The 18,796-nt window shown below is 36.6% G+C and overlaps 1 protein-coding gene across 10 annotated transcripts in view; it reads right to left on the reverse strand.

Moving 5' to 3' along the window:
• TBL1XR1 (TBL1X/Y related 1) overlaps positions 1-18,796 on the reverse strand; it is a 177,677-nt gene that overhangs the window by 15,481 nt on the left and 143,400 nt on the right. For all 10 annotated transcript variants that reach the window (XM_054553018.2, XM_024244458.3, XM_063722351.1 and 7 more), the window contains 8 exons: positions 16,924-17,146; positions 15,884-16,016; positions 15,401-15,542; positions 12,381-12,444; positions 12,195-12,292; positions 11,018-11,078; positions 2,120-2,241; positions 1,905-1,979 (listed from right to left, as the gene is read on the reverse strand). In XM_054553018.2, coding sequence (XP_054408993.1) covers positions 1,905-1,979; positions 2,120-2,241; positions 11,018-11,078; positions 12,195-12,292; positions 12,381-12,444; positions 15,401-15,542; positions 15,884-16,016; positions 16,924-17,089 — 861 coding nt within the window. In that variant the 5' untranslated portion in view covers positions 17,090-17,146. The remainder of the gene's footprint in view (positions 1-1,904; positions 1,980-2,119; positions 2,242-11,017; positions 11,079-12,194; positions 12,293-12,380; positions 12,445-15,400; positions 15,543-15,883; positions 16,017-16,923; positions 17,147-18,796) is intronic.

Consider the following 18,796-nt stretch of genomic DNA (forward strand, 5'->3'; position numbering starts at 1 on the left):
ATAACTATCTCTAATATTTTTCCCACCAGCCTGATTGAACCCCAACAGTGAACCACCAAGCCCGGCCATGCCCAAGGATTTTAAAGACCACCTATCCGCTGAGAATTCCCAGGTTTTAACCTCAAGCTTACAGTTCTCTAAGCATCAGTCCCACCTATCTCCTCCATTCGCATGACTCAACGTCACCTTCTCATTCCATCTGGCATTCCCTCTTCTCAGAAAACGGCCCATTACACATTATCCATCCATCCTAGTTTTTGCTTTAAAATGCTTTGTGACATTTAAACATTCTTAGGATGAAGAAAAGCTCTCTAACAATTTCTAGTTTTAACCGCTCTCCAGCTTCAACTCAATATGTGGCACAAGGCCCTCTGGACACTGCCCTTCTGTCATTTCCTCATATGTGTCACACACAGTTCCAGAAGAAATTTTTTCATGTTATAAGCACTAATACGTGTGCACAAAAGGAAAAGCCAAAGATGAAAGCATTAAGAAAAGTATTACTACTAGCAATTTTGTAAGGGAGCCCAGACTTAAGAACTGTCTAACTAAAAACATAGCAGATACTTAAAAGAGAAAACCTCACAAGCTTCCCAAAGTTAAATTTAATCTGTTCATAGTAGCAGGAAAAGCAGTTTTCCCTCATGATTTTCGTATCTGTAATGGTCATCACATCTGCAGTCCTTGGTACTGCAAAGTCAAGGATAAAACTGTTTTCAGTAGAGGGTTAGCTGTTGCAGGAGAGGGCTCAAAGCTTCATTTATTTTGGAAATAAGTATTAGGTTGTTCTTTACCTCCAAATGCTTTTTTCCCCAACTGAGGAATCTGATGTGCTTAGGTGCGAGACAGCAGTTTTGCTTTTTAGTCATACAACAAGAAAAACAGAGATCCATGTTGAGATGTGGGTGCTGGTATGTCAACTAGGCTCACTCACTGAGAGATTCTCTGCTATATATCAGTTTCCCAGCAATGGTGATACATATTCATACCACAGCAAAATCAAATTAATACAACGCAAAGAATTTCAATCAAATCCATGAATGCTACAAAGATCTTGAGCACTTATTAGTCAAATCTTTACACATGCAAATAAACTTTAATTGCAAATAAACTTTAATTGCCTCAACATATGACTTTCTAACGGTGAAGACAATTTATAGCATGACCTTTCTTACTACTGGTGATGGCTAATTTTATCTGTCTTCTTGACTGAGTCACAGGGTACAGATATTTGGTTAGACATTATTTCCAGCTGTGTCTGAGGGTGTTTCCAGTTGAGACAGGCATTTAACTTAGCTGACTGAGAAAAGCAGACTGCCACCCTCCCCAATGTGGGGGGACATCACTCAGTCCAGTGAGGCTCTAAACAGAACAAAAACACCAAGGAAGAGAGAATTCTCTGCCTCAGCCTGACTGTTGAGTTGGTATATTGGTCTTCTGCTCTTGGACTGGGACTTACACCATTGGCACTCCTTCTCTGGCCCTGGAATGGAACCACACCTCCATCTTTCATGGGTCTCCAGCTTGTAGACAGCAGACTGTAGGACTTCTCAGCCTCTATAATCATGTGAGTCAATTTCTCACAGTAAATCTCTCATCCATCCATCCATCTATCTTCTTATTGGTTCTGTTTCTCTGGAGAGCCCTAACTAATAGGGTATCTTATGTCTCATTGTATCATAAGCCATCGTTTTAATATAATTTGCTACATTCAAATAGTTTTATGTATTTCAGAAAAGAAACTATAAAATTTAAAAAACAATGGTTAGCCATTTAAAATGTTGGAGTTTTCATCCAGGCATAAACACTCCATGTAAGACAGACATTCTAAATGGTCTTAAAACGGCCAGAGCAACCATACTGTCTGACACCCCCATCCCATTTCTCCCTACTAAGCAAATTACCTTTAAAGTCATGTCGTCAGAACAGGAGGCCAGGAGATTGCCAGTTGGGTCCCATTTGATAGCATTTACTTCATTCTAAAAATAATAGTAAATATTCACATTTTCATTGTATAGACTGGGTAGCTATTTGAATATTAAACATACAAACTTTAAAACTATTCTGAAACATTACTTGTTAATCGTGACCACTTTAATGTGGAAAAAAGGTTTCTTACCGTATGTCCTTGGAATGTTTTAATAGGTCTGTCTTGTCCTAATTTACAGACATGAATGCACATATCTGTACTACAAGAAGCAAAGGTGTTGTTGCTCTGCCAATCAACATCCAATGCTGGTGCTGCAAAGGAACAAAGGTTAGGTTTGCATTTATTCCACATGTACTAAAATCCAAGAGTTTTAGCTTTGAACCATTGTTGACTAATAAAATACACTAACAGGCACTTAAACATTTTACTTTATACTTTTTAAGGTATTAAGAAAAAATTAAAATAAAAGTATCCATATACAACAATATTAACAAATTTCAGTTAGTTATTTCTAGGTGAGGCAGACGCTAAGAGAAAGTACACTGACCTAGTAACTGGGAGATGAAGGTCCCTGAGAGCTGGCTCTGTGGGTCTTGGGTTCTCTTTTATAAAATGATAAAATTAAATGTGGTGATATCATGCTTTTCATTTCTAAAATCTGTGAGTGTTCAATGGACAAGAAGCCTTGGTTCTGTCACTACATAATTAGTGGACACAAGCAAGTCACTTAACCTCTATGATGTATCCTCTTTAGATGAGGGTAATACACAAGTGTTACTCTCACACACAAGAGTGAGGATAACACACAAGTTGAGCACCCCAATCTGAAAATCCAAAATCCACAATGATCCAAAATCTGCAACTTTTTGAATGCTGGTATGATGCCACAACTGGAAAATTCCACACATTAAATGCTTAATAGAAACTTCATTTCATGCACAAAACTAGTAAAAATACAGTATAATGATACCATTCGGCTATATTATAAGGTATATGTAAAACATAAATTAATTTCATGTTCAGACTTGGGTCCCATCCCCATGATATTGCCTTATGTATATGCAAATATTCCAAAATCAGAAAAAAAAAAAAAAAAATGCAACCCAATCCTGGTCCCAAACACTTAGATAAGGGACACTAAACTTGTACTATCTTTATCCTTAGTACACACGGTGAAGACTTAGATAAGGGACACTAAACTTGTACTATCTTTATCCTTAGTACACACGGTGAACACTCAGATAAGGGACACTAAACTTGTACTATCTTTATCCTTAGTGCACACGGTGAACACTCAGATAAGGGACACTAAACTTGTACTATCTTTATCCTTAGTGCACACGGTGAACACTCAGATAAGGGACACTAAACTTGTACTATCTTTATCCTTAGTGCACACGGTGAACACTCAGATAAGGGACACTAAACTTGTACTATCTTTATCCTTAGTGCACACGGTGAACACTCAGATAAGGGACACTAAACTTGTACTATCTTTATCCTTAGTGCACACGGTGAACACTTAGATAAGGGACACTAAACTTGTACTATCTTTATCCTTAGTACACACGGTGAACACTTAGATAAGGGACACTAAACTTGTACTATCTTTATCCTTAGTACACATGGTGAACACTTAGATAAGGGACACTAAACTTGTACTATCTTTATCCTTAGTACACATGGTGAACACTTAGATAAGGGACACTAAACTTGTACTATCTTTATCCTTAGTACACATGGTGAACACTTAGATAAGGGATACTAAACTTGTACTATCTTTATCCTTAGTACACATGGTGAAGACTTAGATAAGGGACACTAAACTTGTACTATCTTTATCCTTAGTACACATGGTGAACACTTAGATAAGGGACACTAAACTTGTACTATCTTTATCCTTAGTACACATGGTGAACACTTAGATAAGGGACACTAAACTTGTACTATCTTTATCCTTAGTACACATGGTGAACACTTAGATAAGGGATACTAAACTTGTACTATCTTTATCCTTAGTACACATGGTGAACACTTAGATAAGGGATACTAAACTTGTACTATCTTTATCCTTAGTACACATGGTGAACACTTAGATAAGGGATACTAAACTTGTACTATCTTTATCCTTAGTACACATGGTGAACACTTAGATAAGGGACACTAAACTTGTACTATCTTTATCCTTAGTACACATGGTGAACACTTAGATAAGGGATACTAAACTTGTACTATCTTTATCCTTAGCACACATGGTGAACACTTAGATAAGGGATACTAAACTTGTACTATCTTTATCCTTAGTACACATGGTGAAGACCAGGTGAGGTAATGTGTGTTTCAGTATTTTGTAAATTACAAGAGTTAGACAAATGTTATGCTGAATAAGTATCATTCCCATTATCACCTACTCAACTAACAAATGGAATACGGCATATGATTTGCAAATAATTTTCTTCTAAGCAACTTTTGTCAAACACCTCTTAAAATCAAACGCCCCTTAAAACCAATGAATTTAAAAATCTCTGAAGCCCCAAAGCAGGCTGACATTTAATACTTTGAGTTTAGCTCTGAAATTATTGAACACCCTTTTCCCCTGCTGCAAGGTGCAAAAGATCTCCGTAATTAGCAACACAAATTACGGTAATAATAGTGAGTAACTGGGTTAAGCAACAGAAGCATATCAAAGACACTGCATTTAAAGCAGGGGTTGACAAACTATGGCACATGAGCCAAGAATGGCTTTTATAGCGCAATGGGGGAGGAGGGGATCAAAGGAAGACATACAAATGTGAAATGAGATTTAAAGTTCAGTGTCCATAAATAAGAGTTTTATTGAAACCCAGACAAATGCTTTAAGTTGTATATTACCTATGGCTGCTTTTTCACTACAAGGGCAGAGCTGACTAGTGGCATCTGAGATCTTATGGCCTACAATGTCTAAAATACTTTCAAAAGTCCTTTAGTGAAAGTTTGTCAATCCTAATTTAAAGAAAAAACTTAAAGGAGAAAAACAGGTGAGTTAAAGTTGAGCTGTGTGGCCAGGTGTGACTCAGCACTTTGGTAGTGAAGGCAGGAGACCTGCTTGAGCCCAGGTGTTTGAGACCAGCCTGGGCAAGACAGTGGGACCTCATTTCTAAAAAATAAAAAATTAGCCAAGTGTAGTGGTCCATCCCTATAGTCCCAGCTACTTGGAAGGCTGAGGCAGGAGGACTGCTTGAGCTGGGGAGGCCGAGGCTGCAGTGAGCCGTGATTGCACCACTGCACTCCAGCCTGGGCAACAGAGTAAGACTACTATGTCTCAAAAAACAAAAACAAAAAGTTTAGCTATGTATACTAATTGGTAGAAATACAAAGCATTTAATAAAGGAGATTAGCGATGTCTGTGGAAAGGGAAAACAAAGCCACAAACTCCCTCATTGTGTATATCCAAGTATAATAGTAACTGGCTACGTTAAAAATGAAACATAAACAGGTGCTTAAGCAGTTAAACTCAGAAGCCAAGAGGTATGTCATGTGTAAGAACTTGTAACTATGGATAGGAGAAGTAAAAAGAATGGGAAAAGAAGATTTAAAGCATTTAGGACTCAGAAAGGAAATTTTAATCAGAACTATACTGAGTTTTTTTTTAAAAGATAAAGGACAACAAGAAAGAGTGAAATTGATTTCATTGCCTGGCTAAAGACAAATCAGGTAAGCCCCAAATCTAAAAGTACTAAGTACTAAAGAACAAAGAAGCTAATTGTAGTAATATGACCAGACATTAAAATAATTAGTTTTGGGTATATTTCTACAATGAAAAACTAGGTATCAGGACACCACTTGGATAGAGTAAGCTCATAAAGGAAATAGATTGGAAAGAAAATATTTAATGGGAACTTACTATGAAGGGTATATGAAATTTCGAATAACTATATTTATTTAATCCTCCCTCAATCAACCTTTTAACAAAGTGCCATATAAAATTATTAACATAAATTCACTTTTTATACAAAATTTCAAATTATGAGAATTCCCAACAAAGTAAACATAGTCAAAAATCACACCTCAGAGTTGTCAGGCTGAGTAAGTTGCAGGCTGCATTTTTACTCTAGTCATGAAGCAGCACTGCTTTAGCTGGTGTTTGGTCTTCCTGCCCATAAGCCTTTTTGCCTGTGCTGTGTCCAATTCCCAGCTGAGTGCTTCACTGCTAAGGGCTGCCAGGGACAAACTTCACAGAACTGCCTTGCTCTGCTGCTGCGTCCTCCCTAGATGACGTGTATCCAAGCTGGTGGTGTGTATGTTTTTGGGAAGGAGGGAGGGAGGGGAGATCTAAAGACCTAGCACCCTTGGTTCAATGTAAGAAAAACTTTTGAGGTGCAAGCTCCCCTCTGCACCAGGCTGAGACTGGGCCTTTCTTCACCAGAATCACTTCCTTCCTTGGCTTCTTCCCTCTCCCCCATCCTGCTTCCCACATTTCTTCACTTATTTCTCCTAAGAGGTTTTCCACAATAAGTCACTTCACTCAAATGTTTGGCACAGGGCCTGCCTTTTGGAGAAACCCAACCTAAATCAACTAGTAAACAAAAATATGTGCCAACTTTATCCACATGATGTGTGAACTCTGCCTCTATTTGTGTGTATCACCATTTCTGACAGCAATGTGGATGACTGTCCTGTTCATTTGGCAGTCAACTCTCATTCGTTCCTTACTGTACTCTACCCTGCTAGGATGTGCAACCCAGGAGGGCTATTGTAAGTTATGTCCCAGGTTCCTGTGCCTAGTGGTTTCCAGATGGGTTCATACAATGTAAGACACTGTCAGGAGTTCAAAGTGAGGAGTCCAAAGTTAGGAGTAGTAAGAAGACAAGCACGATTGCCATCATTTCAGGCTGGGTGTCGAGCATTGCCAGGCAGCCTATCCTCTACATCCCAGTCCCCACTGGACAATCAGGTCCTGCCTTCTCCTCTAGAGTCTTAGACTCCTTCAATTAGTCTCTGGGTTACCTCCTATTCCTTAGTTTTTCACTCTTCCCAACACCTCTCCAAATATTTCTTTGTATTAAATTCCCTTTCTTGGAGTGTCTGGTTTACACGTCGTTTTCCTCCATGGAACCTAATTCAGCAACTACTGTGCACTTTCATTTTGACATTAAGTATTATTACTTAAAATACAATTCTAAAAATTTAATTTTTTTGGTTAATAAACTTTCTATTGTTAACAAGTGCAAAAAAATGGGGAAGGGAGGCCTGAAAAATCCAATTAGAAGACAGTTAAAGATACACTAAAGTGTTATTCACAAGGCCAAATATATGTCAGGATGTTCCAGAGGTGTTAATTTTATACAGGGCAGCCTGCAAAATGTTACAGAGGAGGCTAAAATAAACAAAAAGTAGCATTAAAACAAATACGCTATTAGGTTCATAAAAAGAAAAACAAACAAAACCAAACTACATAACCAAATCAAGATTGTTGGGATGTAGGAAATGTTGCAACGTAGGTTGTGTGATTAATGCTTCTGTGATATGCCTGCCTCATAAAATACAGTGCTTATAGATTGATGTAATAAAGAACACATATCTCCTTATTTTATATTTACTCTTAAAATGAGTCTTGATAGTACAAGTTCTTTAGAAAGAAATCTCTAACATAAAAAAATTTTATGTACCTGACAAGTGAGAGAGGTGTGTTCACTAATACCAGCCTCATTTTACACACGATAAGAGGCTATGACAACTTAATTTTCCCAGTTACACAATTTCTTCAAATCTTGGAGCTAAAGTTAACATTTTTGTCTGCTCCACCCCTCTTCTGATTTACTTTCATTAACCCATGTAGCCTCCATAATTTTAAAAGGAACGAACCTATGAGCGAAGGAGGATGCATTTATTACTGACTTTAAAAAAATAAAAAGGCTTTATTGACATATAATTCACATACCAATTCACCTGTTTAAAGTATACAATTCAATGGATTTTAGTATATTATTAATTTATAAAATCTGTAGTCAAATATAAAACTTTCTAACTTAATTTTGATTTCTTCTTTGGCCCATGAGTTATTTAGAAGTGTGGGTTCCTGAGTATTTGGGCTCTTCCAGAGATCTTTCTAATACTGATTTCTAATTTAATTCCATTGATGCTATAAATGTCATTTAGGTCAAGTTATCAGATAATCTTCAAATCGTTTATAGCCTTACTTCCTTCTTCCCGTCTTCTCATTCCATCAATTATTGAGAGAAGAATACTAAAGTCTTCAACAATTGGAAGCACAATAATTTCTATTTCCTTTGACGTTCCATCAGTTTTTGCTTCATATGTTTTGAAACAGTGTTATTAAATGCATTATCATTTTAAAATGTTTTGTTGAATTGACTGTTTGTCATTGTATTAATAACCTCCTTTTTCCCTGTAAATCTTCTGAGCTTTGAAATCTAGTTTGTCTAATATTAATGTAGCCATTTCAGCTGTCTCTTGCTGAAATATATACTTGTACACTTGAAATGTATAAATGTACACTTGATTAGTGATAGCATGGTATTTATTTTTACATCATTTTATTTTCAGTCTATTGATATTTTTGTATTTGAAGTATATTTTACATAGGCAGTATATAGTTGAGTCCTGCTTGTTGCTTCAGTCTCACAATCTCTGCCTTTTAATATTTAGGCCATTTACACTTATTTTGCTTTGTCATATGGTTACATTTAAATTTACTGTACTTCTGTTTATCTCTTCTGTTCTTTCCCCTTTTTGTATTTCTACGTCCATTTGGATTAATTGAATATTTTTTATGATTACATTTTCTTCTCCTTTGGTGGGTTCTTACCTGTAATTATTTGTAGTGGTGGTTTTAGGATTTATAGTGCACACCTTTAACTTGTCACCATCTACCTTGAGGTGATAATTTTAAATGGGCTAAATAATCTTATTTTCTGCCCCTCTTCCCTCCTCTACCTTTTTACCTAAGATTCTGACTACATAGGTATTAGTCTGCCCAAAGTTGTATCACAACTCACTGATGCTCTGTCCCCACACTCTCTTTTCCAGTCTACGTTCTCTGCGTTTTTGGATAGATTCTATGCTGCCTCCAAGGTCATAAATCATTTCTTCCGCAGCATCGAATCTGTGGTTTATCCTACCCAGTGCATTTCTCATCTCACATGTTGTTTTTGTCTCTAGAAGTTTAATAACATATCTTCTGTGTCTCTACTTAGCTTTTTGAACATATGATATGGTTAATCTTTGAACAATGTGAGGGTTAGGAGCGCCAACCCCCTGTGCAGCTGGAAATCTGCACATAGCTTTTGACTCCCCAAAATCTTACCAACTAATAGCCAGCTGTTGATTAGAAGCCTTACTGATAACATAAACAGTTGAATAAGATATATTTTGTATATTGCAGGAATTAAAAATTATGCAGAATGAAGACGGACCAAAAGAGTATATACTGTATGATCCCAGTCACACAATGTAATCTAATCCCTGGGGATGGGAGAGAGATATCACTAAGGGGCAAGAAGAAACGTCTGAAGATAACAGATGTATTCATTATCCTGAGTGTGGTAATAGTTTCAATGGTGTATACATATGTCAAAATATATCAAATTGTTCAAGTAAAATACATACAGTTCATTTTATGTCAACTGTACCTCAATAAAATTGTTCTTAAAAACAAAAGTATGGTAAGAAAGAATACAATGGGTAAACTGAAGCTTATTTATTCGTAAAAATACTTTGATACTATGTACCCCATCAGGTTGTAGTCAGGACTAAAGGGGACAGAAAGAGCACCGTCTCCAACACAGAGTTGGTACTAATCATATGGTCCCTAGCAATAGTGCCATAAACATACTTACTTCAACTTTACATTACTCCTAGGATGTACGAGAAATTATTATGATTAACAGCCAAGAAGCCTGAGAGAATTCTGAAAACTAGAAGCAAAGGTGAAAAGGAAGCACAACAGGTGAACAAAAATGTATGTGTAAATGCTTATTAAGCAGTGAGCTTTAATCAAGTTGAATTGTTTAACGATGTTTGCAAACTTATTCAGATACTACAGAAAAATCATTTTGCACCTTATTTTGGCTTGTTTAGGCACACTAAACAGAGAATGAAAAAAAAGCAAAATGCCTGAAGCTGCAGATTTCCATTTTAAAGTTGATGCTGTGCCACTGGCTCGCTGTTTGTAAAAGGATGTCATCAAAGATTTGAGAATAACCAGGGTTATTTTAGTCAGTCTCCAAATTGAAATTTTTTCTAGCACAACAAAATCAAAGAGACAGCTAAATCAGGTAGTACTAAAACCACTGGGTATCTTGTTCCAGTTTAACATCATTTAGTTACTGCAGTTGGGAAACTCACTGAAAAGCGGCGCAAAGGTTCTAGGCTTAAACAGAGCGCGGGCACAAAAATATGGCTGGCGCTACTCAAGCTGAATGTCTGGGTGTGTGGCTGTATATCATGCAGGATGGAGCACTATTTTCGAGGTCTGATTAATCAGATAAAAGTACCAGATTGAGTATTTCTTAAAAGAGAAATCCATCTAAGCCATCAACATTCCAACAACATTGGGAAAGTCTATTTTTTACTTCCTGTAGACAAATACTCAGGTACCTGGATCCAAAATGAGAAAATGACAACAATACCTAAACTTACAGGAGTCTATACAGTATTTTCATGTATATCATTTAGCCTTATCCCCATAACAAATAGGTATTATTATTATCATCCCTCATTTACAGACAGTGAAAAGGAGGCTCAGAAAGGTTAAGTGACTTGCTCAGTCTTAATAATGCTTCTTAAGTGGAGTGGAACTGACATTCAAACCTAGATTTTCTGATTCAAAAATCTACGTTCTTTCCATTAAATAATGCCACCCCTAATTGCACCCGGCTGCAAATGCTTTCTTTATGGTACATTTCACAGAAAACGTTTGATGATCCTCTAAGAGTCTGAATGTCATGGAACATCAACTCTCGAAAGGACTAGTAACAAGACTGATACTTGATATTTCAACATTTAAAATGAATTATATGCTGTTAAAAGTTTAATTAGAAAAACAGAAGCAAGCTCCAGCTTTCACGTAAATTATAAGAAATTTACCTGAATGAAAAGGAAACTGCTGCTTGGCTTCACCAGTATGTGCATCCCAAATAATTGTAGTCTGAGATTAAAAGGAAAAGAAAAATAAACTCATGGAAAGAAGTTTAACATACATGTGTAAATTGTATGCCCAACTGTATTACAGCAATATGAAATGTCAGAGTGGATTTAATTTTAAACACTTTATCCCAAATAGTACCACAAGGCTATATACTTTGGGAGAAAATGACTATTAAGCAGTTTGACTTTTCCCGGATGATTTTGCATTGGTCAACTTACTTCAAATAGCAATTACTGGTAGTCTACAAAGCGCCAGGCATTATACTAGATTTTGTTTAAAAAACTCCATTGTGATAGTACATTTAATGTAAGATTCGTATAGATGTTTAGTAAAAGAGTAAGTTCTTGGTTAACAACGTAATCAGTCTCAATATTGAAAGATTCTGAAAGCTCCTATTTACCCAAAAAGGCAGCTTGAATTTTGGCAGTACTTAAAGCAAGAACCTAAAGTATTGTCTAGTGGCAGTGACTATTAACAGGACTCAGTCTCTCTCCTTCCCAGCCTACTTCACTTTTCTTCCCCTTTTGCCACTTTTTTTATTGCTCTCTGAATTTTGTAAAGAGTGAACCAGTTTCTCTCTATTTCCCTGTTTGACACCACACTCAATTATTAGCATGTCCTTTCCTGGATTAAGATAATCTTAAACCTTTATTTAGGAGGAAGAAGGTCTTATTTCCAACTCATCTATATTCACCAGCCGAGTTAGACAAAGAAGGCTAGACAGATCCTGCATTTCATATTAGCTTCAATTAAGTACCAGGAGTTCGGCTAACAGAACGGCTCTAGATCTCCCACGCATTCACTCCAGAGCCATATTCACTGGTGAGACTAACTAGAAATTGCAGAAGGGAAGCAAAAAGTGCAGGATGTATGACATTGTTTATGGTTCAAATTCCATGTAAAATTAAAAGTGTTCACACATAGATAAAAGGATAAGGACATTTTGGTAAGTAGATTCAGGAATGAGCTGATAGACCTAAAAGTATTTCTATCATAAAAATTCATATGTGAATTTCCCAAGTAGGAATGTTTATGTAATTGGCAGCTAAGACAAAATACTGCTTTCAATTAAACTCTGTAATACATTCGCCTTTACAGAACTTAATGAGCTTTTACCTTGTCTACTCCAGCACTTAGGATGAAATTTCCTTTCTTATTCCATTTTAATGCGAATATAGGGCCTTTATGCTGCCCTAAGGTGCTAGCAAGGTTACCTAAAATTCAAAAGAAAAACATTAACATTATTTTAAATTTTCTAACTTTAGATCAACAACAAAGTAAAAAGGAAAATGCTTCATTTACCATCTTTAGTCCATATTCTGGCAAACCCATCATAGGAACCAGTTGCTAGAAGTGTACCTTCACTCTGCCAGAGAAAAACATTTCTTTAATTATATAATCTAGATACGGTATTTAATTGTTATTAAAGTATTTCATGTTTAAATCCCAGGTACAGAAAATCCCACGTACAGAAGAGAATGAAGACATTCTCTGCTTCAAAACTTGCCAGTTTTGCCTACTTGTGAGTGCCGCTAAAGGCCTATGAAACCCTTCCACTGTTGTGACACTAATGTTGTACAGGGGCCTTATATCCAAAGTTCAACAACTGACAGTGATTGCTCTGGACCAGGATCTACATCACCCCGCCTCATGCATGCCAAAAGTATTCTCACAGACTCACACAACGAAGAATGAAGGTAGGGTGGTGGACTGGGAAGAACATCAAATTCATAATCCTACAATGATTTATTAGAAGTAAAAAAGAAAAACTTTAAAATAGGATTAGAAGGTTTTATGTGGCCATTCCTCTAAATCCTTTATTGTCTAAAACGAAGTGTGTGTGTATGATCCAAACAATATCATTGTTTCAAATGATCAGACTCTTAAACACTTGAATGTTCCTTTCTATTATTAATCCCTTCCCACTATGAAATATTTGCCAATAAAAAGAGCAACAAGGAAAAGAGCCAGAAAAGAGCACAGGCTGACTTTATAGTTAATGAAGTAAGTACAACTGCCTACTTTACCAGGAGGAAAAGTCCATATAAATTTCTCTCAACTTATATTCCCTTGCTGTGCGCCTTGCCTCGATGAATTCTGTAATAAAAGGACAGATCTAACCTACTCTATGCAAACGCAAAAGTTATAGATTATAGTAAACAGACTATTGCTAGAATGAGTAAACATTACTGGAGAATGAAATCCTGCATTACTTGACATATTATTGATGGTTTTTGGTAAGGGCATTCAAAACAAGACCACCCATTTCACATCTCTCAAGCCATTTAGCAGTATGGCTAAGTGACAAACAAAAGCAAATGCTGGTTCTGGGAACTGCAGACTCAGTTCTGCTAGGATGTGGCCATCCCTTAGGGCTCTATCTGAAGAAGAAGGGGAGCCATGTTGAAGTCAACAGTAAAAGCTTATTTCCACATCCTACATAATGTCAAGTTTCCTCTAAACTATCAGTCCCTAAATGTTTTAGTTCGTGAACTGGTCAACTAGGAAAAGAATACTGTAAAGATGAGAAATCTCACAGGCTCTCTTGCTTTAGCCATGGAAAAGAATCATTAATCGAGGATAATGTTTTGCAAGTTCACCGTGAATAACACATTTTTAAAAAGCCCACACTTTTCAAAACTATAAAATGTAGTTCAGAACTACCAAGCTCAACAAACCAATATTCATTAACCATCCTTTTCAGTGTAAACTATAAATTTCATTCAATTAACATGGCCAGTGGACCAGGTAGCATAAGAAAGCTATAAGATATCTGAACTAAAATATAATAAGGGCCCATATTAAGAAAATAATTCTGTCTTGTTCGTACAAGTAAATAATACTACAATGTGCTAAACCCCTTTGGAATTTTTAGAGTTGTCATATGAAGGGGAAGAGTAAATATGCTGCTGGCAATTTTGGAAGAAAATGCTAAAAATACCTAGCTATGATTTCTGAAAAAAACATTTCACAGAAACTGAGAACTTTAGTGGGGATAATCATTTTAAAGATAGATCTCATTCCCTGGGAAAAGCATTGGAAGATCCTTTAGAAAGCCCACAAAGGGCACTATTCACAATAGCAAAGACTTGGAACCAACCCAAATGTCCAACAATGATAGACTGGATTAAGAAAATGTGGCACATATACACCATGGAATACTATGCAGCCATAAAAAACGATGAGTTCATGTCCTTTGTAGGGACATGGATGAAATTGGAAATCATCGTTCTCAGTAAACTATCGCAAGGACAAAAAACCAAACACCGCATGTTCTCACTCATAGGTGGGAAATGAACAATGAGAACACATGGACACAGGAAGGGGAACATCACACACTGGGGACTGTTGTGGGGTGGGGGGAGGGGGAGGGATAGCATTAGGAGATATACCTAATGCTAAATGGTGAGTTAATGGGTGCAGCACACCAGCATGGCACATGTATACATATGTAACGAACCTGCACATTGTGCACATGTACCCTAAAACTTAAAGTATAATAATAATAATAATAATAATAATAATAAAAAGAAAGCCCACAAAGGGTTGTTAAACAGAAGAGAAAAGAACATTCATTTGCTGAGCAAAGAACAACTATCGTGATATTCTTTGCAATGCTGAAATAATCTAAGAGTTTTGGGGGAGGGGCATGGGGTAGCAGAGCAAGGTAAGAGATGTATTTAAAACTAAAATGGTGAGAATTTATCAACAACGAAGTCAAAGTTTTTTGTAAGTCACAGTAGTCAAGTTGTCCTGAAAGATGTTGAATCATACACAGAATCAGAGAATTATAAGATTCCTACAGTGGGAATAAAATTTAGACGTTGTCTAGACTAATGATCCCTAAAAGGAAATTGGTAATAAAGTTCTATCAGTTCACAGAATACAGAGAAAAACAAGCACATGTTTTTTGCTACACAGAAGTCTTTTATCCCCTAACTAAGGACTCGGTTGTTATAGATTTAGTATGTTGTTTGTTATTATGGTAAGAATTTTTGCCTATTATCTCAAATATTTAGGTACCATTTTCACACTTCTACTTGACATTTAAGGAAAATGAAGTACAGAGTAAAAAGTAACAATTTAACCAAGGATATGCTGTGGGATACACTGAAGAGCTAAATGTTGAACCTTGGTCTGACTAAGGGAAGTCTGTGTCCCACAGTGGGGGAGAGGGCTGGCAGGGGATGACTCGCGGTTTGTTGTTACTAGTTAATCAAACCCCAAATTCGGAACAAATAGGCAAACCCTGCCGTGAGTCTGAGGCTCTGAGGGTTAGATATACTAGTAATTATATCCATCATGGATATAGTGATACTCACATTCCAATCTAGAGATGTGACATCCTTGTTGCTTGGAACATCTTGCCCTCCTTCTCGTATACAATGTCTAAGTACTAACTGTGTAGAGCCACTGGTGCTGTTCTCACTAAGATTCCATATTCTTGCTGTTGAGTCTCCAGACCTATAAAAGTATGCAATATGTTTTAAATCCTCATGACATTCTCACGTATCAGAACAAGGCAACATATTTACATCTGAATATTAATAAGGCAAATAAAAACGACTATCACGGATTTTCATTTCCAGTATTTTTCCCATTCTACACGTTGGGACCCCCAAGCATTCTCGAAATAGTAAGTTTAATTAAAAATTCTACAATTACTTCATGAAGGAATAAAAAATTTACAGAGACAAAATGGCCACAACTAAGCAACAACAGAAAACCTGAATAATGCATATGTTTATAAAATGTTCAATAAGATATTTTTAAAAGTCATTTTAGTATCACTTTGAGAAACATACCCTGATGCTAGGAGATCACTAACAGGGTTCCAGGCACAGATGAAAACTTCAGATTCATGGCCCCGCAGCACAACAGCTTTATTAGGAGGGATTTCAACATCCCCGTCCACTTCCATCATATCAGTATGATTATCTGCATCGTGAAACACAAGTAAGCATTTCCAGTTAGGCAGTATTGCAACATGGTGGATGGGTGATTTCTTAACTAGCAAATACCTTCCTTTATCGCACACAGTGGAACATTTTTTAATTATATCAAGTTAAGCTGAACATGACTACGCAGTCTTAGTCACACAGAAAATAAACTCTTATCTTTAATTAAGTATTGACCACATACTTTTTTTTTTAGAGGGGTGGGGGTGGGAGTGGGATGGGAGACTTTAAATGATTAGACCTAAACATGGATAAAACGATAAAATGGTTTGAATTAAATATAATGTCTACCAGTATTATTCTGAGTTTCTGCCAGTAGGGGTTGCTGATATCATTCATATAACGTGAGTTGCCTTTTATCTCAATGTCAGAGCTCTATGGTTATTTGTTCATAACTAGTATTACAAATTTTATTTAGAAATCAAATGTAGATGTAAAAATTCATTTAACAATGGGAAAAGGGTTTCTAAATATTTTAAAAAGAAAATAAAAGTAAATCTAGCTTTTTGGAGCTTTAGGAATAAAAATCTGAATTGAACTGTGTGATACAAGTTAGGGAAACAAGTTGGTGCAAGTAACAGATGAAATTATTTCAGCATAGAAGATGGGGCATTCTGTTAAAGCAAAATGTTTCTTCTGAGAAAAAATTTTTAAAAATTCTTGTCTCCTGGGACCTTCCTGGGGGGTGGAGGGTGGGAGGAAGACGAGGATCAGAAAAAATAACTATTGGGCACTAGGCTTAGTACCTGGGTGATGAAATTGTACAACAAACCCCTGTGATATGAGTTCATCTATATAACAAACCTGCACATGTACCACAAATTAAAAGTTTAAAAAATAAATAAATAAACCATGTAATTAAAAAAAAAATTCTTGTCTGAGCTCACTTGCTATAGTATGTGCTCCATTCTCCTCCCCATTTGCTGTGTTTTCTCCATTTTTTGCAGATCCTTGTTGGCTGGCTGCAGCTGCGGCAGCTGCAGCAGCTGCTGCCTGTTGCTGTGCAAGCTTATCTCTATAAGCTTGTTGTCTTGTTTGTACTACATCAGGCATTACGGCATCTATCAGGGACAGAGACTCTATTGGTCGACCATCAAACAAGGTACCATCCTGGATTTGGAAAATTGTGAGAGAAGAAAAATCAAAGGCAATATTTAAAGTTATTTGTATTTATACAAAATCAGAAATGAAATGAAAATCTTCATTCCTAAAAAAACATTTTTAGGAACTTTCTGAATTCATATAAGAAGTCCGGAGGGAATAAAGAAACTACAAGCAGCAACTGGAAATGACTGCTTACATTTTCCTTTTCATTTAGTTCATACTATTATTACAGTATAGAGCTGTACAGATAGAGCTGAAATGAAAGGGATAATAAGATGTAGGCCGAGCTGATAAAAAGGTTTATTAATTAGATTCGGAAATTCTGTTAGTCAAAGCAACAAACAATATGGAATAGTTCATATAATGATCAGAGGCCTGGTGCCCCATTATAGTAAATACATCTTTTAAAGAACTAAAAACTTTGAACTAAAAAGTTTCTTGTGATTTGATTCAAATATTAAAGCAGAAACAGACTTCATGGGGCTATAGTGCTCTTGAATATTAGGGAGTTACTGAAATTTCCAAAGCTCCACTTATTGATATTAGGAAGTTCCTAATAAAGAGTTCTCCAAGTAAGCACAAGAAGACATACAAACACAGAGCAAGTCGGAAATACAAACAGTACAAATTAGCTGGGAACATGCATATGTGAAGTCTGGTTCACTTAAACTGGTAAACATGTACCAGTAACAATCTACAGTGTTATTGCAGGGTACTGTGAGCTACAAAAACACAGCACGTCTTTCTGAACTGTCCATTGTAATGTAATATTTCAGGAACAGGAGAAAGTATTTTAACTTTTAAATAATTTTAAAAAGATACTAAACCCAACACAGATACACTGTGGAATAAGCGCCATGTCAAATCTACACACGTTTTAAGAAAAAATTTAGTTTTGTGTTAGTGGATGGTCACTCAAAGAGCTGAGGAAACAAACAAATCCATTTGAGTATATTATGTAATTTCTAATTCTAGTAATAATCATTGATACAGAAATCATAGATACTTCAGTTTAAAAAATACTTGCAAAAGGGGAACATGTTAATCTCTGAAATAAAAGTAATGGGAAAAGCTCCTCACTATACATAAAAATTTTAAACTAGGCTGGGCGTGGTGGCTCATGCCTGTAATTCCAGCACTTCGGGAGGCAGAGGTGGGCAGATTACCTGAGGTCAGGAATCAAGACCAGCCTGGCCAACATGGGGAAACCCTGTCTCTACAAAAATTCAAAAATTAGCTGGGCGTGGTGGTGGGTGCCTATAATCCCAGCTGCTAGGGAGGCTGAGGCGAGAACTGCTTGAACCCAGGAGGCGGAGGTTGCAGTGAGCCGAGATCGTGCCACCGCACTCCAGCCTGGGCAACAGAGCGAGATTCCATCACACACAAAACAAAACAAAACCAAACCAAAACAAAAACAAAAACAACATTTTAAACTAGACCAGGGGTTTACAACCTTTTTCTGTAAAAGAGTAGACAGTAAATATTAATTCAGGCTCTGCAGGCCATAAGGTCTCTGTCTCAACTACTACTCTGCCATAAGTAGCCATAGACAATATGTAAATGAGTGTGGCTGTGTTCCAATCAAACTTTATTTACAAAAACAGAGAGCAGCATTTGGCTAATGGGCCACAGTATGCTGACCCCTAAGTCAAACAA

Source organism: Pongo abelii, chromosome 2 (assembly GCF_028885655.2).
Source record: "Pongo abelii isolate AG06213 chromosome 2, NHGRI_mPonAbe1-v2.0_pri, whole genome shotgun sequence".
In the NCBI taxonomy this organism is placed as follows: domain Eukaryota; kingdom Metazoa; phylum Chordata; class Mammalia; order Primates; family Hominidae; genus Pongo; species Pongo abelii.